We start from the raw sequence: 23,530 nt of genomic DNA on the forward strand, positions 1-23,530 counted from the left end.
CTCAACCTATTCTCTCCCCCCCCCACCCCGGAGTTCTTCTGCTTCTCATACTCCATCCTGTAGCCCCAGGAGCTGCAAGCAGCATAACCTTGAGAGAGAATGAAGAGCCACTTTTCAAGCTGATGGAAATCAGAATCCATTATAATTAAGGACCCGCTTTCTTTGCCCACCACCATCTTCTAACCCTCTGTTTAAATTCTGCAGGTATCTGAAGAACTCTTTGCCCCGGAGAAAATCGTAAAACTAGAAGCGAAATGGTCACTGTGGGGGCGCCCAGGACAACCCCGCTATCAATGCCGCGGTGCTGCGAAGTTGCCTCCTTGTGCCCGTCCGCGGCAAGCAGCGCGGGCTCCGAGGTGAGGTGGAGGGTTCGAAACTTCACCGAACCGGACGTGATCCACAGCCTTTATCTTAGAACTGCCTCCCAAGTTCTCTGGCGGAATGGTGCAGGGAAAGAATAAACGGTGGGAAAAGGAAGGGACCGTGGTAGGTAAGAAAACCTGACTTCGGTAAGTTTGTTTCAGAAGAAAAAAGGGGGGCGGGGTAGGGAAGAAAAGCACAAAGTTACTTAGAAAAGCTGCCCGCGAGAAGCTAGAGTTTTTATTTGATTCGTTTTATCTTTATTTTTAAGCCGGCAGAGGACCATTTTCAGGCCCGCAAAACGGATCCGAACGCTCCGGGTCCCACCCAAGCGCGGTGGGACACGGAACGCCAGAGGGGAGAGCCTGGTAGGCGCTGGCGCAGTCGGTACGGCCACCTTGGAGAGCGCGGGTGGCCCTGGTTGAACCGTGATAGTGAACAGGACCCCGGGGCAGCCACTCTAGGCTTAGTGTCAATTCTTCCCTTCCTACCCAGCAGGTTCGGAGAACTGTCCCAAGACCCGGGAGCTACCAAGAGTCGCGCGTCCAGCCGCCGCAGCCACCCACGTCGCTCTCATAACCCATGTTCTGGCGCTACTCAGCCCGCGGCGGGGAAAGAGCGCTCGACTCGCTGCCCAGAACCTCCAACTGACTTCACCTCCACCGCAGCGCGGAGCGGGCCGCCGGTTCTCCCGGCGGGACACGGTTCCCCTAGCAGGGCGTGCAGAGCGCAGCGCTCCCGGCCTCGTCACACCCCAGGGGCTCCTGGGACCACCGCGCCGAGCGTCCCGCCGGGACCCCCAGTGCCCGCGCAACACTGACCGCCTGCGGTTCCCGACTGGACCCAGCATGCTTGATTTTCTGCCCCTGGCTGAAATCCTATTAGGTACCTAGGATGGAAATCAAAGCACCCGCGGGGAGGATTCCTAGGACGGGACAGAACACCCTTGCAGCCACGTTCCCGCACCTGTCCTGGGCTTCCGCCTTCCCATCACGGAAATGGAGATATTTTGTCACCGTGGAGCAAAATCAGAGTGAATGAGAAAGCGACACTGTTGTCTAAAAGTGAGGGCTCATGAAAGAGGATGCGGGAAAAGTTAAGAGGAGGGTTTAAGCCAGAGAGAGAAACCAAGCAAGTGTGTGGCTTCTCCCTACTAAGTCCCCGAGTGTTCCCCCTACCCAAGTCCGTGTCACTTCAGGAATGTGTAGAAGAGGAACTGCGACATCCAGGACAGAGACACTTGGATGGGCAGAGGGCGGGCGGACGGACGGACGGACAGACATACAGTCGGGAAAGTAAGGCACCTACTGGTTGTGGTAGCCGAGGGGGTCCGGGATGCAGAGTTCGGACACGTCCATCAGTCCTGTTTTAGCATTCCCAGTTGGAGGAGACAGGCAGCGGGGAAATCACGAGGAAGACGAGTGAAGGGCACGGGCGAGGTGCGAGTCCCGGCAGGGCACGGTGAGCGCGAGAAGGCGGAGTGGGAGGACGCGGACCGCGGTGGGGGAGCCGGAGGCAGGAAGCCGCGCACAGCCCCGCGCTCCCACTCATCCGCGCGCTCAGCGAACGGGCAGAGGGGACGCGAAGCCTTGGAGGAGGCTGGGGCGCCCGTCACTTGGAGCCCACTAACCCTACTGTAGCTTTAAGGCTGAGAGACTGATGTATGATTTGGCTCCCATTGGCTATCTCTCAGGGGCTGGACTTAAAGTGACAGAATCGAGCTGGGGTGGGGGGAGGGGGGCCAGCCCGAGAGACTTCAATGGAATAGGACACTCCCGCGGACAAGCAAGGTCTCCATCTCCTGTGGAGTAGGAAGGCTGGATTTTTAGAATCCTAAAGCTTGCATTCTTGCTCTTGCAGCTGAAAAGAGGAGAGGAGGGTTCCAACTGACTGGTGGGACTTTTAGAGGGAGGGTGCCAACATATGCACCCCCACCCACCCACCAACCCGGTACACAGCTCTAGGAACCAGCAAGCTTGGCAAACCCCTCCTTAGCCTCTCAGAATGGGTTTGTTCTCCAAATTACAAACTAGTCACATTCCACACCATCACCACCACGGAGCAGCGGCCAGGGGCTTAGAAATTCGCGTTTAATATGTAAACACGCCAAGGGTCAGGCCAGCAGCAGGTGAGGTGGCGCCAGCCAGAGGAGAGAGACAGATTCCCTTCCCTGCTCCTCTCACCTGGGTCTGCTCTGATCTGCTGGCATGTGACTAGATGCAGGGTATGTATCCATAAAATGCCTCTAGACTACAAAGTCAGGCTTCGCCTATTGGCAAATTTCAATAGTGTACCCAGGACACAGGCCCCGGGCCTAAATCCCCGTCTGCTTGGAAAAGCACATTTGCGCTTTGAAACCCCCAACATACTTGTCACAGCTTCTCTGAGGCACAATTTGACACTTTCAAATGCACACCTGAATTCCCAGCTATCAACACACCTGCATCCCTGTCTGCCTCTCCCTCTGTGAACCAGAATATTATGGGCTGCCACTGTACCGAAATAAGCCATAAGTCAAGTCCCAACTCTTCTTGTGGGGCTTTTCATCTTTGGAGATGTGCCTGCCATAGGGGATAATAATCAATCTGATGACTCAAATGAGTATGTGTGCTGGTGTAGATACAGACTTATTTAAGGTGGGGGAGGCCCTCAGGAGAGACCTTTTCTCTCATAGTCTACAAAAGACAATGGACAGTGTTGGGAGGGGGAAGACATAATTTTATTACCAAAATAATGTCTAAGTGGACTATACCTGTAGGTAATGCTGTGTTTTTTAGATAAAGCAGGGAAGGAGATGGTGAAAGTCGCAGGAGGGGTCAGCCAGTCTGGGGGGGGGGATCTGAGACTAGGACTGGCTACAGGGGTGACATTTGACTCGGATGAAATGCACTAGTCAGGGCTGTGCAGGGCAACTGCTTCGGATCACATATGCTGGAGTGGAGGGAAGCATGGGGTGATATCGAGAAATGGATAGGGATGTTTGCTCTATCGACAGACCCCCAGCAGACCTGCATCATTTAATAAATGGTATTTTATTAGAAACAAAGGGATCCAGAGATGCTGCCCTGACCTTGGTTTCTAAGTGACCCCCACCTCTTGTGGAGGCCTCAGTGCCTGGCTTCTCTGAATTATTTCTCTCCCCAGCCCATTCTCCAAGCACACACAGGCTCGATAGTGATTTGAAGATGCACAAGCAATGACTCTCGTGACAATGCAGAATGAGGCCTGATCGTTGGCCTACGTGGACATCTTCACACAACAGGATTCTGTGGTCCCTCTGTACCCCGTCCGCAGCCCAATTGCTCTACCTGCTACTTAGAAGACTCCCACCCCTCTGTCCTAGACAGTGACTGAATCTTCAGCCATTCACACTGTTTCAAGTTGCTTAACAGAGTTAGCAGTCACATGTATATTGGCGTGAGAGTACTGCCCCCTCCTCGCTAGACTGGAAGTCCCATGGAAGGGGTGACTGCGTCTGTGCTGTTCACCAGAGAATTCCAGCGTCCGGTAACCAACAGTGCAAAACCCTTTTTAAAAATCCCTTTCCCAGGATACAGATGTGTGCTGAGCTGCCTTGATGTGCCAGGCAGCAACAGTAAGAGCCCTCCCCTCAGCCCTGAATCATGCTAGGCCCAAAGTGTGCTGTGGAGGTAGACTATGAAGTTCCCTAGGCTGGGTCTAGTCACCACCTTTCCAACCTGTGATCATTTCAGTTCATGATAGGTTGGTAGGATGCAGCCCCATCCTGGCTGAGAGGCACCTGCATTTAGAATTCTCACCAGGTTTGATAAATGGAGAGATTTATATATTTTCGTGTGTGCTGAAATGTCCTTCCCCAGGTCACACAGCAGACACTGGCAAAGCATTGTCAGCTGAGGTCGGAATGTCTGCCTGAACCACTCCTTAACGTTTGCAGGCAGCCCTGTCCCTTGCCCTGCCTCCTCTTCCCGAAGGCAAGCTCTTTCAGAGACTGTGAGGTCAATAACACGAACCTCTGGGTGTATTCTACACATCGGTTCACTGGGGATGTGCCCACCTCTTACAGCCTGATGAACTCCTGGGAGGGCAAAAGGAATTGCTAGCTGGTGTGTGTGTGGGGGGGTCAGTTTCATGACCTGCTCTCCCCCACCCTAAGCCACGATCTGGTGACCGATTATCTACAACCACGGTCATACAACACAGTCTACACTGCTCCCAAGACCCATGCTTCCCTCGGGACAAAAAGCACCAATTGGGCCATTCGCACCGACCTACTCTTTGCTGTGTTCCATCATGGCTGGGCTCAGTCCTTAATGTTGTCATAACGTCTGCACCCGGGTCTTCTGCCATCCGCACAGCTACTTGCAGCACAATGCAGCGGTCCTCGTCAAACCTTTGCTCCTTCAGAGATGGGTCTTGATTTTATTCCCCCTCCCTTGGGACAGACTCCCCACACCAGCATTACTTCTTTTCCACAAGTGAGGTAGGTGGTAGTTGAGAAATGCCTCCTGAGTGCCCTAATTTCCTCCTTCTACATGCTCTGTGACCAACCACAAGAGGAAGCTGCTTGCATCTCTCAAGTCATGAAACTCAACAGAACTGGTGGGCCCAGTTTGGTCCCCCAAGAGGACTTGACCCCCTGTCTCATCACTAAATAAGACCCACGAGGCCGTTTTAGAGGGTCTACCCTCTGGTCGCTAAATCCAACAGATGTGAGAGCTCATAGTTTGGTTATGCCATCTCTGGCCCCCATCCATTCCTGCAGTCCCTGAAGTCAAGGGTGTGGGTGAGAACAAGGTGGTGGGGAAACAGCCAATGTGTAGATACATTTCTTACCACCAGACCAGGAAGAGGAGGCTGACTCCATGGAGTTGTTTGGACCATCAACCAAACCTGATTCTGCTCCAGCTCACAGTGAGTCCTGGGGAAGGCGGGTCCTAGGAAGGCATCCATTGACGGTCCACAGTAACTACGGTAGTCTTGACTAAGTCATTGACCTTAACCCGAGCATCTCTGAGGACAATGTGTCATGGGCTCCAGGCCAGGGGAACGGCTCCAGTCACACATCTCTGCAGATCTGCTGCCTTCTCACATGCTTGAATCTGGGTATGGAGTTATATCTCCCAGTGGGGGCCAGCAGACTGCCAGCCCATTGGCTGGCACTTGTGCCAAGGATCATAAGGAACTGATAACGCTAACACAATGTGAGTTTGTGCTCTGTAATAGTCTCCTGCTGACAGATAAATGCTACAGAAATATGATGGCTTTTCCTGACGCTCTAATGGGTCATTACTGGGGCTAGAAAGCTTGCGTTCTACTAGCACTGCCACCATGATACCAAAACTATGAAGGGGGCATCTCCAGTGGATAAATGCTAGGGCTTTCACATAACACCACTCTCTGAAATCCGTACCAGAGGTCTTGGAAGAATGTCCAGATGTTCCAAACTCTGTTACCTGCCCCCTCATCACATACCCCAAGTAACTCATGCTTCCCAATACAGCTGAATAGTATATGGAAGCTTCCTGCTTCGTCTCACAGATGGGTTCTTCCTGTAGGTCCTGCACTGAAGACAACTGAAGGCAGTAGGGACAAGGAAAGACCAGGGAATTGGGAAACAAAGGCCTCCCTCTCCTTATCATAGGGAGAACCAGAGGGCACCACGGCTGTGATAGCATTTTTGACAAAGTTCTGGGGGAGAAAGAGAAATGCTGGTGGGTCACAAAAAGAGAAGAGAAAGAGGAGCGAGGAAGAGGAGAAGAACAAGAAAGAAAACCGTGCCTTGACAGTACCTAAGCTAAGAGGCACTGGACACCGAGCTATTGACTGGATGAATGATCTAATTAAATATTTTCCATCACAGTGCATTGTGGGTTTTTCTTATAACAAAGAAACTTGACCTTATTTTTGTCTGTGTCACATATTAATTTATCATCCAATTTCTTGTGACTCTGGCATCAATTTAAGCATAAAACATACTTGACTTGAAATGATAGCATAAGCAATTCATCTCAAGCCTTATTGGTAAAGAAAAAAAGAAAAACTTCTCAACTGATGACAGTTTAGCTACAAATGTCCCACTGTCAAAAGCCTCTGAACACACACACACACACACACACACACACACACACACACATACATACACACAAAAGAAAAGAAAGAAGAAAAGAAAAAGAAAGAAAGAAAATTTGCTTTCAAATTTACAGATTAGACTGTCATTTGCATTCCTCTTTTAACGGCATGTCTGCGTGTGCACACATGTGTGTCATGGGGGAACGTGTTGAGGTCAGCTGACAAATCACAGGAGTTCCTGTCTTTTGCCATGTGGGGCCCAGGAGTCGAACTGAAGTAATAGCACTTGGTATTAGGTGTCTTTACACACCTAAGCACTTCACACAAGCTCTCTCTCTTTCTCTCTCCCTCTCTCTCTCTCTCTCTTTATATTTCTAGTCTCAACTGTTTTAGGGAAAACAGAAAAATACATGAAACTTTAGAGAAATTGATTCTAACACTTAGGTGTTATTAAGTAAGAACAAAGAATCATGCCTGCTGAGCCTGTCTCAGCATTGACACCAGATTCAAAACTGAGGTAGTGAGTTCCAGGTCAGGTAAGGCTACATACCAAAGGGGAAAAAAAAATCAAAATTGGAGACTTTGAGCTAGATACAGCAGCACATGCTTACAATCCCAGCAAGGGGGCAACTGAATAAAGAGGACTGTGAATTTTGAGCCAATATGACAAATCAACAAGACAAAATAAAAACACAAACCAACAAAATCTCCACGATCAACTAGGGATTGTCTAACATGTTTTGATTTCCTAATGATGCAGTCAAATAAAATGCATTTTACATCTGCTCTCATAGAACGTTTTGCAGAGAGTGATATAGACAGACAGCTTCCAGGCTTTAGGGGAAAAAAAAAATAAAACGGGAAGGATTTTGTGAACCCTTTGTGTAGTAGTACTTGATAGCTTTCACTTGAGCCCTTACAGGAGTAAACTCAGGCCCACCACTGCCTTCCCAGATGTATGATGTAATTAAACCGATCCCCTCGGTGAGCTCCCCCACTGCTCTGAATGATGCAATTATGAATGGGTCAGTAGTAACTCCAGATGAAGGCTCGAGCTGTGTAGCAGGGCCGTCCGCAGCATCTTTATTCTTCATAAGTAACTGGAGAAACTCAGGACCACAATAGATTCCTGACTTAGGAGTAAAAAGACAAACTGGGAAGCGAGGCGAGGCTGCAGGAGAACCAAGGCGAGTTTAGAAAAATGGGTAAAAGGCAGTCACCGATCCAAGATTTAATATGGATAAACACCAGTAATACACTTGTCAGGGATGACCCTCCACGCCACAGACTGTAGGATGGCTGCGGTGAGAGCAGCGGAGCAGAGAGACACCCGGGGTCAGAGCAGAAGGCACATTAAACATGGGCACCAGGTTCAATGGCATGATAAACACGGCTTTGGGGTAATTCCACCAGGCCCAGCAGAGCAGGGAGCAGCAGTAATTCCTCTTTACACCTGCTGACTGAAGGCGCAGTGAGGTTTATACTCAACCCCGGGGACTGGCTTTGAAAGACAACCGCAAGGGTGACACACAAAGGCCTGGGAGAAAGGAGCTGTCAGCAGCCTTCTAGAGGGCACGGCAACCCCAGAGAAAGAGGGGTGGGCTCTCTGCCCTACTGAAAGACATGCTTGGGTCGCAGGCTCCCCGACTGCTCCCTACTTTCTCTCACCTACAGCTGTCTTTGGAGCGCCCCAAATTCTATCCTTTTCTCTTCCCTCCATGGATTGCTTTGAAGCAGGGCTGATTTTCTTTTGCTCTAGTTTTTGTTTGTTTGTTTGTTTGTTTGTTTGTCTCAGACAAGGTCTCGCTGCATAGTTCTGGCTGGCCAGGACATTGCTATGCAGACCAGGTTGGTCTTCCAAGTTTGTGGCAATCCTCCTGTTTCCTGCTCCTGAGTACTGGACTTACAAGTGTGAATGAACCACCACCTAGGGAACCAGGATTAAGACCAAACAAAATAAAACAGACCTGCCTGGGTCACTTAACTCTTCCGTTATTCATTGGCTGTCTTTGGGTAGGAGGGGGTATAGCTGAGCAGGGGTTCTTTTGGTCCTACATCACTTCCTTGCCCAGCTGTGTGGAATCTAAGGAAGGACTGAATGCACAGGTTTGTGTGTGTGTGCGCGCGCGCGCGCGCGCGCGTGTAGGGGAAATGCTGCTCCCTGTTGCTCTAGCTTACTTTACTTGGCTTGATTTGCATTTGGCCCAGAGGATAAGCTTCCCCAGGTACTCTCCATTTCTACCCCAGATTTCTCTTCACGTTTGTTTTTCAGGAGTTGGAACTCAGGCTCTTGCACACCAGACAAGCACTGATCACTGTGGTACACCTTCAACCCTTAACCTTTGGAGACGGGGTCTGACTAGGTGGTCCCGCCTGGCCCAGAACTATTCGCCTACCTCCCCTTTTTTAGTGCCTGGATTACAAGCATATGCTACCCTACCTGTATGCTCGCGCCCTAGTGGCCAGAACTCAGTCACGTGCTCACCCCCAATCAATCACTGCCAAAAGAGAAATAGCCCATCACGACTGCCTTAAAATGTGTTTACTCACAGGAGGGAGAGGCTCGGTTTTCTTGAACACATGAATGTTTAAAACAAGCACTGGAAAATTCAATTCTGTTAAAGAAAGTAGAGGTCGTGTAGTTCTTGGGTGGGTAACCGGTAGAGACTCACAGCTGGTGATGTGTCATGGGCAGGAGACGGGGTCAGATCACCATGACAACAAGCACAAATGGGGTTCTGGTTTATATGGGATATAGAGACAAAAATAAAATTGGTTAAAAGTTGGTTGTTTTTTTTTTTTTCAAATTAACATCTTGTTCTAGCAAACCCAAAACCGTCAATAAATGCGAAAATGCTCCTCCCAAGAAAGTCTTTTGTTGGCCAAAGTCCTAAGCAATTGTTGCAGTTGCTGGTGCATGGACAGGCTACAATCTTGCATGCAGAGGTCAAAGAGCAGCTTTTGGGGGTTGGTTCTTCCCTTCCACCATGTGGGTTCCAGGGATTGAACTAGCCTTTCCAGACGCGGTGGCAAGTGCTTCCAGTGGCTGAACCATTTGCCTGTCTCTCACCATAAACTCCTAATCGTCCTGCCTCCCTCCACCTCCGAGTACCGAGATTCCACCAGGAGCCATCTCAGCGAGTTCTGAGAACGTGTTCCCACGGATGAATAACAGCCATCTCCCAGGCACTGCAAGGGTCCAGATGTGCTCTCGGAACTCCCATGACCTGCTCCACTGACAGTGGTTTCCTAACTGACTAATTCGGCCGTTTGTCATCTATCACCAATAAAGACATTCTATTTTCTTCCTTCCCTCCCTCCCTCCTTTGACTACTCAGCCATACAGTTGGTCTCACGTAGCCTAAACTGGTCTTGAACCCCTTAGATAGCCAAGGATGGCCTTGAACTATTTTCACCCCTCAAGTCAAACACCCCCACAAGTGTTTGACTTAAGACAGTCTATTTCTTACTTAATCCTAGCACACTTTCTGTTTTGGTAAGTGTCTTACTCACTGTTCTGTTGCTGTGAAGAGACACCAAGACCAAGGCGGCTTTTATAAAAGAAAGCACTCAATTGGGGCTTGCTTACAGTTTCGGAGGGTTAGTTCAGGATCATCATGGCAGGAAGCAGACAGGCATGGTGCTAGAGCTTTACATCCTGATTCACAGGCAGCAGGGTGGGGGGAGAGAGAGAGAAAGAGAGAGAGAGACAGAGAGAGAGAGAGAGAGAGAGAGAGAGAGAGAGAGAGAGAGAGACTGGGCCTAGCATGGACTTCTGAAACTTCAAAGCCCACCCCTAATGACATAGCTACTTCAACAAGGCCACCTTCTAATCTTTCCCAAACAGTTCTACTAACTGGTGGCTAAGTATTCAAATATATAAGCCATGGGGATCATTTTTATTCAAATCACTGAAGTTCATCATTAAAATTGCATCATTCATGCAGGCAGTGGTGGCGCACGCCTTTAATCCTAGCACTCAGGAGTCAGAGGCAGGCATATTTCTGTGAGTTTGAGGTCAGCCTGGTCTATAAAGAGTGTTCCAGGTTAGCCAGGGCTGTTGTACAGTGTAGCATGAATTTTAGTTGGTCTTAATAAATAAAACACAGAGTCAGATATTAGGGGGTTAAAGCTGAAGGGTCAGAGAAGCAGAGCAGCCAGTCACTAGAGAGACCGTTCACCTCTGCCGAATCCTCAGACCGAAAGGGTGACCCTGTCCTCTGACTGTGTCCTCTGACTGCATCCTCAGACTGAAGGGCGATCCTCGGTCTGCATCCTCTGACTGCATCCTCAGACTGAAGGGCGATCCTCGGACTGCATCTATCTCTGCCAAACCTCAGACTTCATCTGAGCTCCCGTCTCCTCCTGTCTTATATTCCTCTCTCTGCCCAGTCATATCCCTTCCTGTCTCCACCTTCCTAGTGCTGGGATTAAAGGTGTGGGGCAACCAAATACTGGGATTAAAGGTGTGAGCCACCACTGACTGGCCTGTAGTAGCTTAACTCTGCACTCTGATCTTCAGGCAAGCTTCATTTGTTAAGAGACAAATAAATTATCACTAAGACACAGAGAAACCCTCTTTTGAAAACCAAACCAAACAAACGAACGAATAAATAAAAAGGCAACATTTTTATTTTCTATTCCTTTTCAAGTCACACAAGTAGTGTACTAATTATTGCGTGTTTTCAGGCTCAGTGAGCTGGAAGGTGTGCAAGCCAGCATTTCGGGGCACCCACTCAGTACTGGCTCCTAGACATTGTTCTGCTGTTTTATTCTTACCACAGGGCAAGCAAGGCACCCCACAGCTGGGGTATGTACCACCACCTTCATGTTACTGCCTGAGGAGGACATTAAAGGTCTGAGGGTACATTGCTCAGGGAAAGAAGAAAATTTGGACTTAAAAACCAAGTCAAATTCACCCCCAAATTACTCTCTGTCCATTTTCCTCTGCTACCTTCGACAGAGGCAATGCTCATGGCTTTGGGGGGCTAGCCTGGGAATCTAACCACAATGGATAACGGGAAATCTATGCTTAGTACAGGCAGTACACCTATGTCAGGGCTCTAGAAAAGTAGCCCATTGGGAGGCCACTGTGGACCGGATCTATCCCCATGGCACATGGGTTCATCAAAACACAGCCAGTTCTAACAGAAGAGCTGTCAGACCAGAATCCGGTATGCTATCAGTGAGGAAGGGAGAAAAACTCAGAAGGAATGTGATGTTGGGGAAGAAACTCCCAGGTTTGGGCAGGAGCCAGTGCTTATATTTAACTTTCGGTGACTTGGAGAGAGTGAAGGGCCGCCGGAAGAAGACAGAGGTGACGGAAAGGAAGGCCATCGCTGCCAACTTAAAGCTCCTCATTAGGGCCAATTACTTGGTCAGGGCAGTCTCCAATGGGCAGCCCTTCCGAAGCCAGCTGGATACAGCTTTCTGCACAGATACCCAGGAAACAGGGATCCCCTGAGCTAGGATAGGTTCTCTGATAACACAAGGAAGCTTGTGACCTCAAGTTTCTCTCTTTTCCAACTGGAAAGGCTAGTCAAGCATGAACAGGTGGCTTGATTTTCCGGTTTCTCCCAACACCAAACAACACACATTTCCCCTTCGGCTCTGTGGATTATGGCTGACTTAGCAACGCCAGTATGGAGACTCCCTTCCTACTCCCGATATCAAAGGACGGTCTCGAGCAGAGAGTTTTATGGTGGACTGATTCCTTTCTGTCCCTTGAACTCTGCAATTCACGGGCGAGAGACTCGTCACTAGCAGACATGTTTTTGCCTGTGGGACTGAAGAAGCTCCGTTTGAAAGCGCTGGTTTTGAGACTTTAAAAGGAAGCCCAAAATAGCTATCTTCCACCGAAGCTGAACCTCAGACTCTGATACAGAAAGCAGCCAAGAAGTAGTTATCCAGGTTCAGACAGGAGGGGCGGCATGACCCGGCCCCGTTTACTCAGTCCTCCCTTGTCTGGGAACATCCTCGCCATTGTCGCTTATGTCTGTGCTCCTTGCCATCTAACCAGCATCCAGCTGGTGCCATCTTGGTGACTGGGCCTGAAGCACACTCATGGCAAGTACCAGGCTCATCCTGGTGGGTACTGAGTCTTGGTTGTTCTTTACTCGTGTTGTGATATCCTCGTGGATTCAAGTCTGGCATGGAGCCTGGGACTGGGAATGTTATGACTAGCAGAGAACACTGGCTTGGGAGCCTTGCACAGCTGAGTTCAAACTTTGGCTGGGTCCTTTGTTAACAATGTGATCCTGGGGCAGTAGATGCCTCTGTGTTGCGACCTCAGTGTTTAAGGTGGTTTGTCAAAAGCTGGGCTGATAGCGTGTGCCTTTGATTCTAGCATTCAGGAGGCAAAGGCAAAGGAGACGTGGGCAAATCTCTGTGTTCAAGGCTACATGGTGAGTTCTTGGCAATCTAGGACTATATAGTGAGGATGTATCTCAAAATAAATTAATAGATAGATGATAGATAGATAGATAGATAGGCAGATGGATAGATAGATGATAGACAAATGGATGGATGGATAGATAGATAGATAGATAGATAGATAGATAGGCAGATGGATAGATAGATGATAGACAAATGGATGGATGGATAGATAGATAGATGATAGACAAATGGATGGATGGATGGATAGATAGATAGATAGATAGATGATAGATAGATAGATAGGCAGATGGATAGATAGATGATAGACAAATGGATAGATAGATAGATAGATAGATAGATAGATAGATAGATAGATAGATAGATAGGCAGATGGATGGATGGATAGATAGATGACTTAAACTTGTCTGCTGCGGGCTGTGTAGGCCTCAAACAGTTCTCACATGCCTAGCATACAGTAGGCATTAACAGCAACTGATTTTACCCCTTCCTTCACTAAATGGAGGTTCTGACCTCAACTCTGGGGACAGGAGCTTGGTCCTCCCCTTATAAAATGCCTGGTGTGTGTTTTCATTGCATTTCAGCCTATAAGGAAGGCTTCACACCCATAGAGCAGAGTACAACCGAGGTATTTGCTAGTATCTACTCTTGCAAATAACGAATAACTATCAGATGCTTCCGACTGTCCCATCCTATCTTTAACCCTCAAAGAGGCTAATTCATCTCCAAGATGGACCTGGAGCATGGATCATTTCACTGTTCAACTTCTTGTGTGCATCCAACCCAGTAACCCAGTGCCTGCTTGTTCACAGTGACCCAGAGACTCCCACACAAGGCAGAGATGAGACCACATAGGCAGGACCATCTTGAGAGATGCTGTGGGTTTATTTTGAGTCTTTATTTTGGCTCATGACAACGCATCAAGTACCTAGCCTTCAGCAGGTATAAAAAGAACTGCTATTCCTGAAGTCCAAGATTTAGCCATGGAGGCAAATCCTGCCCAGACAAGGTGTGTGTGTGTGTGTGTATGTGTGTGTGTGTGTGTGTTGAGATAGGGTGTCTCTGTGTAACAGCCCTGGCAGTTCTAGAACTCACTTTGTAGACCAGGTTGGCCTTGAACTCACTGAGATCTGCCTGTGTCTCTCTGAGTTTGAGGCCAGCCTGGTCTACAAAGCAAGTTCCAGAACAGTCAGGACTGTTACACAGAGAAACCCTGTCACAAAAAGAAAAAAAAAATACATTTCATGAGCAGTAGAGTCCTGATGGTTCATGGATCCAGCGATTCCTGAAAATGGACTCTTCCTTAGACATTTTAATAGTTTGAATGTAACTGGCCCCCATAAGCTCATAGGGAATGGCACTATCAGGAGGTGTGACCTTATTGAAGTGGTGTGGCCTTGTTGGAGGAAGTGAGTTACTATGGGGGCAGCCTTTGAGGTCTTCTATGCTCAAGCTGTGACTAGGTCAATTCACTTCCTGCTGCCGTCGAGTCAAGATGTAGGACAATCACCTCCTTCTACAGCGCCGTGTCTGCCTGCATGCTGCCATGCCCCACTATGATGATAATGGACTGAATCTCTGAAACTGTAAGCCAGCCCCAATTAAATGCTTTTCTTTTGTAAGAGTGCTGTGGTTTTGCTATTGTTCTTTACAGTAATAGAAACCCTAACTAAGACAAACAGAAAAAGCATGACCTTTAAGGACCTGACGTCTTTTATTCCCAAGAGTCCTGGCAAACATGGGTCACATCCTGCCACATTGCTGAATTTTTCCTTCATGCTATTTTTCCCCTCATCAACATGCCTGCTTTCCCTAGAACCTTGTACCAAGCAATCGCTCAAAACAAAAGTTTATCTTTCCACTCCTAAAAAGACACACTTGTATTCAAATATACAATTATAGCAATTTAAATTCAAGCATTATCCTGTCCTAAACAAGGGTGCTTCCAGGTCCTTTTTGTATCTGGCAATGCCAACAGAGGTGTAGATCTCTTATTGGAAATGCTTGCCACCAGAGCTGCTTTGGATTCTTATTGGGGCATATTTGCATACAGAAAAAGAGACCGTGAAGGGTGGGACCCACATCTACATGTGAAATTCATGTATGTCTCATAGTCACCTCATGCACAGAGCCTGAAGGTAATTCTACACAAATTTTAGTGTACTTCTTTGCCCGAGATGGATAACATGGGGTTAGGTGTTGAGTTTTCCTCATGCAGGGATATATTGCTGCCCTGTAAAGTTCTCAGACTTGGAGATGAAGGATCCTCCAACCTTGAGTACCACCTAGGCTAGAGTTTTTAGGAAGCATGCATGAATAAGACCATTTAAAATAAATTAATCCTACGGGCTGGAGAGATGGCTCAGAGGTTAGGAGCGCTGCCTGCTCTTCCAGAGGTCCTGAGTTCAATTCCCAGCAACCACATGGTGGCTCACAACCATCTGTAATGAGGTCTGGTGCCCTCTTCTGGTCTGGTGGCATACATGCAGACAGAACACTGTATACATAATAAATAAATAAATCTTAAAAAAAAAAATTAATCCTACACTGCTCATAGCCCAGATGGTCACAGGCCCTACTCTGCTAGCTTCTTTCTGTCTGTTTGTTTTGCATCAGAGTCTTATGTAGTCCGTGCTGCCCTGGAACTCACTATGTAGACCAGGCTGGCCTCAAACTCACAGAGGTCCTCCTGCCTCTGCCTCTGAGTGCTGGAATTAAGGGCATGCACCACCACACCCAGCCATCGACAGCTTCTTGAACAGTGGACAATCCTGTCACCAAGATCGGGCGGCAGTTCTAGTCTTGCAGGAGGAGGAGCATGACTTGATACGAATCAGCAATGTCCTCCCTACTAGGGATACTAGATGGTTATGGTGGTGTCTTCTCTCTTTCTCTTTGTACTCCTTCTGCTTTTGAAACAGGATCTCATCTAGCCCAGGCTGACCTCAAACTCACCATGTAGCAGAGGATACACTTGAACTTCTGATCTTTCTGCAGGGAGTAGTTAATATGGTTCTGTGGAGCTAGGCATGGTGGTCCCTGCTTTTAATCCCAACATCTGAGAGGCAGAAGCAGAAAGATTTTTGAGTTTGAGGCCAGCCTGGTCTGTAGAGTGAGTTATAGGACAGCTAGGGCTACACACAGAGAAACCTTGTCTAAAACATGGGGGAGAGGTTCTGTAGACACTGTAGTCCAGCATCACCAGGTCCTCATCTGCCAGGTGAGCCCTGCCATCTGTGTTTGGACCCACCTTGAAGACGTCTGAATTTCTTCCATGTTGGAACCACTAATCTAATTTTCAGAAATACTAAGTATTTTAAGTCCTTAAGCTAGTTTTCTTATAGCCAATGCTGATGTCTTTAGATTCAACGAGTCCTGGAGAAAACATCTTTTTACAACATCCATTGCCAATTTTTTTTTTTAAATTAGACAGGTTCTCACTGGGTAGTCCAAGCTGGCCTCAAATACATAATCTTTCTGTCTCAGGTTCTTAAATGCTGGAATTAAAGCTGCACACTACACACCTAGCTCATTGTTTATTTTTAAATTATATTATTATTATCATCATCATCGTGTGTGGGTAGTGCCATGGCACGTATGCAGAGGATAAAGGATGACTTTATAGGATTGGTTCTTTCCCTCTACCTTTATATGAATTCCAGGAATCAAAGTAGAGTCAACAGGCTCATGCGGCAAGTGCTTTACCCTATTAACCATCTCAGCAGCCCCTTGTTCCTAATATTTATCTACTTATCTTCCTAGATTTATTTTTTTCAGATTTATTTTTATTACATGTATGAATTGTGTGTCTGTGTGAGTATGTGCATGTGAGTGCAGGTGCCCTTGATGGCCAGAAGAGGGCATCAGATTCCCCAGAATTATAGGCAGTTGTAATCCACCCAACAAAGGTGCTAGAAATGGGATTCTGGTCCTCTGCAAGAGCAGAATGCACCCATTATTTAACTTTTTTTCTTTCCTTCTTTTTTCTTTCTTTTTTTTTCAATGCAGAGTCTCACGTAGCACAGACTAGCCTCGAACAAATCATGTAGCTGTGGTTGACCTTTAGTCCCTCATCCTCCTGCCTCTGTTCTCCAAGTGCAGGGATCACAAGTGAACACCACCATGCTCAGCTTGTTTCCTAACTTTTCATTTAAGAACAACTTATGTTCAGAAATGTCCATCTTTCCTAGGTATGGAATGAGCACAGTTTTCATGAAACAAACGCAACTATGGCCCTCAAGAAATCAAATATTGCTAACATACCCTGTGTTCCCCTTGGACCCAATAGCCATGGACTAGAGCTGGCCTGAGCCTTGGAGACACTGTATGTTCTGCAGAGGGCAGAGCCAGGATCCCAGACAGCCTGGAGTTAGATGTGTAGCTCCAGAGAAAGTGGTCCAGGCTCTTTCAAGCTCAGGGGAGCCTGAGTGGCTCCCAGACCTCAGGCACTGAGCCTTTTCACGGTTGGTCTTCAGTTTTGCTTTGCCTAGATTGTCATTGTGCCCTGGTTTTTCCCTCTTTGAGTAAGAAAAGTTGGGATTTTGCAGATATTTTAAATATTTTAGAGAGACTTTTAAACTTTGAAAGAGATTTGTTTTAAAGAGATTAAACTTTTAAAGTGTTTGAATTTTTAAAGACTGTGGGACTTTTATAAGTTGGAATGTTTTATAAGCCTTTTTGCTTTGTTTCTCTGCATAGCGGCCTTGGCTGCCTTGGAACTCTCTTTGTAGACCAGGCTGGCCTCAAACTCATGGAGATACACCTGCCTCTGCCTCCAAAGTGCTGGAATTAAAGGAATGCACCACCAGGCCCAGCAGGAATATTTTATATTGTGATATTAGCATTAACATACTATTTTGGGGGCAAATGAGAAAGGAAAGGTTCTAGTCACATATTAATATATTTGTGTGTCAAGTTGATAAGGGCTAGTTAGTTTTATATCAATTTGGCACAAGTTAGAACTATTTGGGAAGAGGGGACCTCAACTGAGAAAATGCCCACACTGGATTGTTTATGAACAAGCCTGTGGACATTTTTTAAAAAATTTTATTTAATGGGAGGGCCCAGTTCACTGTAGGCAGGACCACTCCTGAGCTGGTAGTCCTGGGTGCTGTAAGAAACCAGGCTGAGCAAGCCATGAGGAACAATTCCTCCAAATCCCCATAGCCCCTGCCCCCAGTTCCTGCCTCCAGGTTCCTGGCTTGAGTTCCTGGCCTAACTCCCTTGGCTGAGGACCCGGAATGAAATAAATCCTTTCCTCCTCGAGCTGCTTCTGATCTGTGTTCTATCACAGCAATGGAAACTTGACTAAGACAGGCCCATAAGCTCCCCTGTCCTATTCATTCCCATTTCTTGAATCTAACGAATGTTTTCAGCAAGGCCACTATGTCAAACCAGGGCAGTTACGACCAGAGTCACTTCCCTTACTCTCAGACCAGCTGTGTTTCGCCCATTTCCTTTGGCACGCGGGAGCTTCACAGGTATGTGCTTTCTCTTGCATCACCCACGTTTCTTGTCAGCATCAGTTCAAATGAGCCCCCACGACACACACACTGGCAAGTCAGTCATTTCTCATTCTCCCTTAGTCAGGTTGCTTCTCTTCTGCACCAGCCCCTCCCTGCCTCCTGCTTCGCTTCCCTCTCTGGGATTACTGGGATCAGCACACTGTAAAGTAGACGAAGGATGAAAAGTCCTGAGTGTTTTATTAGAACTCTCCAATATTTACAATTTTACTACACACACACACACACACACACACACACACACACACACACACATATTAAATTTTAAATTCAAAGACCATTTGAATAATACCTAGCATCTTAAAATTTTAGGTGTAGATACTTTGGTTTAATTGGCTTATGAATTTAGAAATATATATGCATTTACACATACATATATATGTATGTGTAAATACATATATGTACACACATACATATATATGGCTTTTTGAGACAGGGTTTCTCTGTGAAACAGTCCTAGCTGTCCTGGAACTAGCTCTTGTAGACTAGGTTGGTCCCACTCACAGAGGTCTGCCTACCTCTGCCTACCAAGTGCTTGGATTAAAGGTGTGTACCACCACCGCTGGCTAGAAAAAGATTTTTTGAAACATTGAAAAGGGAAGGGAGATGTCAGAAAGGCATTGGTGTAGCAGGGACCCCAGACAGAGGCCCAGACAGTCTTCTTCTGGTGTACCTGGTGTGTAGGTACAGTCTTCTTCTGGTGTACCTGGTGGGCAGGTACAGTCTTCTTCTGGTGTACCTGGTGGGCAGGCTGGCTCAAGCAGAAGAAACTGGTGATGACCGCGGTGCTTGAGTTTTATTGTCAGTTTGACATGATCTAGAATGTTCTGGGAAGAGAGTCTCAGTGAGGGACTGTCTGGGCCAGGCTGGTGTGTGACCGTGTCTGTGGGGGTGTGACCATGTCTGTCAGGGTGTGACAGTTTCTGTGGAGGTGTGACCATGTCTGTGTGGGTGTGACCGTGTCTGTGGGGGTGCAACCATGTCTGTGGGGGTGCAACCGTGTCTGTGGGGGTGCAACCGTGTCTGTGGGGGTGCAACCGTGTCTGTGGGGGTACAACCGTGTCTGTGGGGGTACAACCGTGTCTGTGGGGGAGGTGTGGCTGTCTGTGGGGGTGTGACCGTGTGTGGGGGGGTGTGACTGTGTCTGTGGGGGTGTGACCGTGTCTGTGGAGGAGGTGTGACTGTGTGACCATGTCTGTGGGGGCTGTCTTGATTACGTTGATTGAAATGGGAAGATCCAGCTTCCAAACAGGACACATTATCAGCTGGGTTTGGGTCCTGAATTGGTAAGAGTAGAGGATGGTATCTGAGCACTGAGCATGCTTGCAGGCCCCTCTCCCTGCTCTTGACTGTGGCTACGGCATGACTAGCTGTCGTTGACAAACTTCTGAAAGAAAGGTTACACCCCAAGGTCGCATCTGTTGGGCTGGATGAATGCTGCTTGCCCTCTGCCCCCAGGGGACTTTCCTCTGACCCTTTCAAGGGGTGCAGTGCCCAGGGTAATCTAAAGTGGAAGGTCTACTTGGGACCAAGTGAAACAGACTGGCCCACATAGCCCTGTGCCAAAAGGCAGGTTTCGGCAAGAAGTCAGGCTGCAGAGTATAAGTCATATTATCATCCAGGAGACAGCATAGCACGGCGGTGGCTACCACAGAGCTATGGTTCTCTCGGAGCAGGAACTCTCTATGGTACTTGCATAATCGGCGCATGTCCCTTTGCTTCTCTGTGGCTCAGTTTCTCTACTGTCAAAAGTAGCATCTGATCTCTGGGATGAAGGAGAGAAAGCATCAGGGAGGCTGTCCCTGCACAGGCCTGGAGGAGCCAGAGCCTTGTACAGAGACACAATTGGGCAGAGAAAGTAGGAGAGGGTTATCTCATGTCCCCTGTACTAACTCCACCCAGGCATTGCTATTTAGGTAGGAAGTGGTAAGGGGCCCCAGAGCAGAACAGGCCAGCAGCAGCCACTGTTGAACCTTAAGCTCCTGCCGGACATTGTGGGAAATAAGCAAGACCCACGTCCACTCTGCTGGAGCTCAAGGAATTTCTTGCTCTTTCCCTCTACTCCACACTCAATCCTGGAGGTGGAGAGGCTGGGAGAGAGACTGAAAACCCCAATTCCCTGGGACCCATGGAGATCCCTAGAGCACTCTTCCATGTTCCTTCCCTGGCGGGAGAGGAAGCTGGGGGTTCAACAGGAAATGGCTGGTGGGAAAGATGGGAAACAAGCTCAGAACAACCTCCTGATGCATGCTGTGCACCAAGAATGCCAACCTCTCCAGTTGTTGGCAACTTCAGTGTTCCACAGCAAAAGCGGGAGAATCACAAAGCCGGCAGACTCCTGCAGAGACAGCGGGAAGTGCAAAGTCTGGGGACAAGAAGCGGGGTGGGAGTGCCCCAACAGGCTTGTTAAGCCGGTTGGGCATTCTAGCTGGAGAGGTGGGGGTAGCATTCGCAGGGGCGGGTGAGTAGGAGAGAGCGGAGGATTATGATTGGTAAGGAGGCTGCAGGACCTGGGGCTGACATCAGCCCAGAGTTGGACTGCCAGAATTACATTTTCCATCTGTGTGATCTTGAAGACACCCCTAACTTCTCCGTGCCTGGGTTTCCCCATAGGTGGTACTGTACCGACAGGTCTCACAGTTTCAGATAAACTGGGCTACAAACACGGTACTCAGTATAGCACCTGGCCCAGAGATGATCACGGTGAAATCACTGGACTGGCAGTCTCAATAGGTCTATATAATAACTGCACGTCTGTCTCCCTGTCCCGGGGGCTCAAAACGACAGGTGTGCTTAGCACACAAGGGCAGATTTGCAGATGCCAGACCGTTTTAGCTGTCAGTAAGGTTTCAACACCACAGGAAAGGAAAGAAGGAGAGGTGTTTGGGGCTCTCAAGAGAGCCGCCCTCAGCTGTGCTTGCTCTTTCACGCTGGAGGTCCAGAGGTGAGGTTGAAGGGTAATGTCCTCCGTCCTCCCTCCCTCACCTCTTTCCCGCCTGAGTTCCACCCGCGTGTCCTCAAGATAAAGCCAGGGAGGTTCTCCTCCGAAGGTGGAAATCCAAGGTCAAGGGTGCCCGGCCTTGGAAAGCAGGAAGCCTGGCGTTAGACTACTAGGTACACAAGCAGGGCTGCAAGAGCGCACCAGGGGCCTCGCAGCGCCCGTCCCGGGCTGTGCGCCACCAGAGGGCGCGCTGGAGCTGGGTCTCAGAGTGCGCGCAAGGTCGGCCGAGGCTCCGCGCGTGGGCAAGCGCTGCAACCCGGTGAGCGCACGGGTGAGTTCCTGGGAGCCGGGACGAGAGGCAGCAGCCTCAGAATCAGCCCAGGGTTCGTGAGTCAGGGCTTTCTGATGATCAAGCTCCGAGCTGTCGGGTTGTTTGTAAGGCATAGAAAACTGACGCCAAGAAAACAAAACTAACTGGTCACACGTGTCCCCTGCGGTCCCAAAAGCACATTCCCCTTGTCGCCTACTTCTTGGAGGGTTCGTCCTGATTCCTAGTTAAGACAGTCCAGCCAGTCACTGCAGAAAAGAAAAGTGAGTCCAAACTCCTTGGTTTGGTACTCTTCACCCATCCCCACTCCTGCTCCCCACCCCACCCCCAGCAGTCTAAGGACCCAACACACACAGGGGCTCCAGTAGGTTCTGACTGAGCACTTCCTGTATACCAGCATCCCAGTTCACGCCCTTCCATGGGTTCTCGTGAATACCTGACCCGTGCTGTATACACTGTGTGTGTCTTGTTTTCCAGACAGGATCTTGCTACACAGCCTGGTCTTGATCTGGAACTCACTATGTAGTTCAGCTTGACCTCATACTCAGGACCTCCTGCCCCAGCCTCCCAAGTGCTAGCGCTACACACTTGGGCCATCATGCTATGTGCTCTTTTCCGTTCCCATTTTACAAAGGAGGAAGCAACATCAGGGAGGTAAACGGTTATCTTTGAGTCACATGGTTGAGACCTCTCCTGTTCTCTGGAGATGCCAGTACTGTGTTATTTATTATTCCCTGAACAAACATTGAGCACCCTCTCCGTGCCCTCTCTGTGCTAGGCACTGCTTAGGTGGCAGAGACTCCACAGTCAGCAGGACTGGAGTTTCCCACCTAACACAAGCCATAGGGATGCCCACAGTGTTATCCTGGTTTGCGTTTTTTTTTTTTTAAGGGTTATGAAGCAAGGACATGTGCACTGAGCAGAAAAGAAACAAGCCTTTGCTGACAGTGATATTTATACCTTGTGACTGACCTTTCCCCAGAAAGTAGAGGATTGACAGCTACTCCAAGTTCCTGTTTCCCCCAGGGCCTACACTGACATCCCAACTGCTGGTACCTGAAGAGGGGACCTTATTCGGAAATAGGAAGGTTGCAGTGTAATTAAGCGAAGGCAAGTGTGGGAACAGGAGACCTCATCTAATATCAGGGTCCTCAGAAGAGAAGGGGCCAGGCCACAGACTGCTCAGAAACTGGAGTGTGGCTGCAGCCACCAAAGAATGCCCTCGGCCACCAGCGAGTGGCAGAAGAGAAGACGGGCCTGGGAGAACCTCCTCTCTAGGTGCAGAGGGAGCCTGGCCTCCCCACACCTCGGTTTTGGATGTCTAAGCTTTAATTCTGAGGCCACAATGGCCTCAAGCCCAAGCCAGTGACCTCAGGGTCACAGTCCCTTGTCTTGTCTCTGACAGAACAACGCCCAGCCTGGCTGACAGAGGTGTGTTCAGCTGGCAGAGGCAGGGCAGACAGCAGGCAGGTGGGCCCAGGGCCCCAATCCCTCACCTGCCAACCCTGGCTCTGCCAGCATCTCTCCGCGTTGCCAAAGCCTCCTGTCAGTGATACATTGCCTGTTTGGTGCCTGGAGACGGATGAGGACAAAGGGAGAAACGGTGGCGTGCTTGTCCACCCAGCTGTGTCCAGGTGGCAGAGAGGGGCCATTCCTGTGGTGATCCATGCCTCTCTGCGCCCCTCACTCAGCACTGTCCCCAAAGAGTGCCTTGATAGAGCTGTCACTGTAGCTGGATCAGCTGAGGGCTCCAGATTCCGGGAGCCAAGGGTGCTGCTTGGCTTAGGACATTCTAGCTGGGAAGACATCAAGTGTCAACTCTGCAAGCTGGGGGCGCACGCAGGCCTTCTTGTGGAACTGTGACGAGGAAAGATGGAGTGGTTCCTGCCATCCAGGAGCCCGGGCGTTCCAGAATGGCTGCTCTTTGTCCCAGAG

General features: G+C 48.9%; 1 protein-coding gene across 3 annotated transcripts in view; it reads right to left on the reverse strand.

Moving 5' to 3' along the window:
• Window positions 1-23,530, reverse strand: part of Esrrb (estrogen related receptor beta) — a 159,190-nt gene that overhangs the window by 97,205 nt on the left and 38,455 nt on the right. The window contains exon 1 of one of the 3 annotated variants that reach the window (XM_048449268.3): window positions 1,669-1,863. The exons of the other annotated variants lie outside the window; for them this stretch is intronic. Coding sequence (XP_048305225.1) covers window positions 1,669-1,718 — 50 coding nt within the window. The 5' untranslated portion in view covers window positions 1,719-1,863. Of the gene's footprint in view, window positions 1-1,668; window positions 1,864-23,530 lie in introns of those variants that run through there. 3 annotated transcript variants of the gene reach the window in all.

This window comes from Myodes glareolus, chromosome 11, assembly GCF_982192425.1.
Source record: "Myodes glareolus chromosome 11, mMyoGla1.1, whole genome shotgun sequence".
Classification (NCBI taxonomy): Eukaryota; Metazoa; Chordata; class Mammalia; order Rodentia; family Cricetidae; genus Myodes; species Myodes glareolus.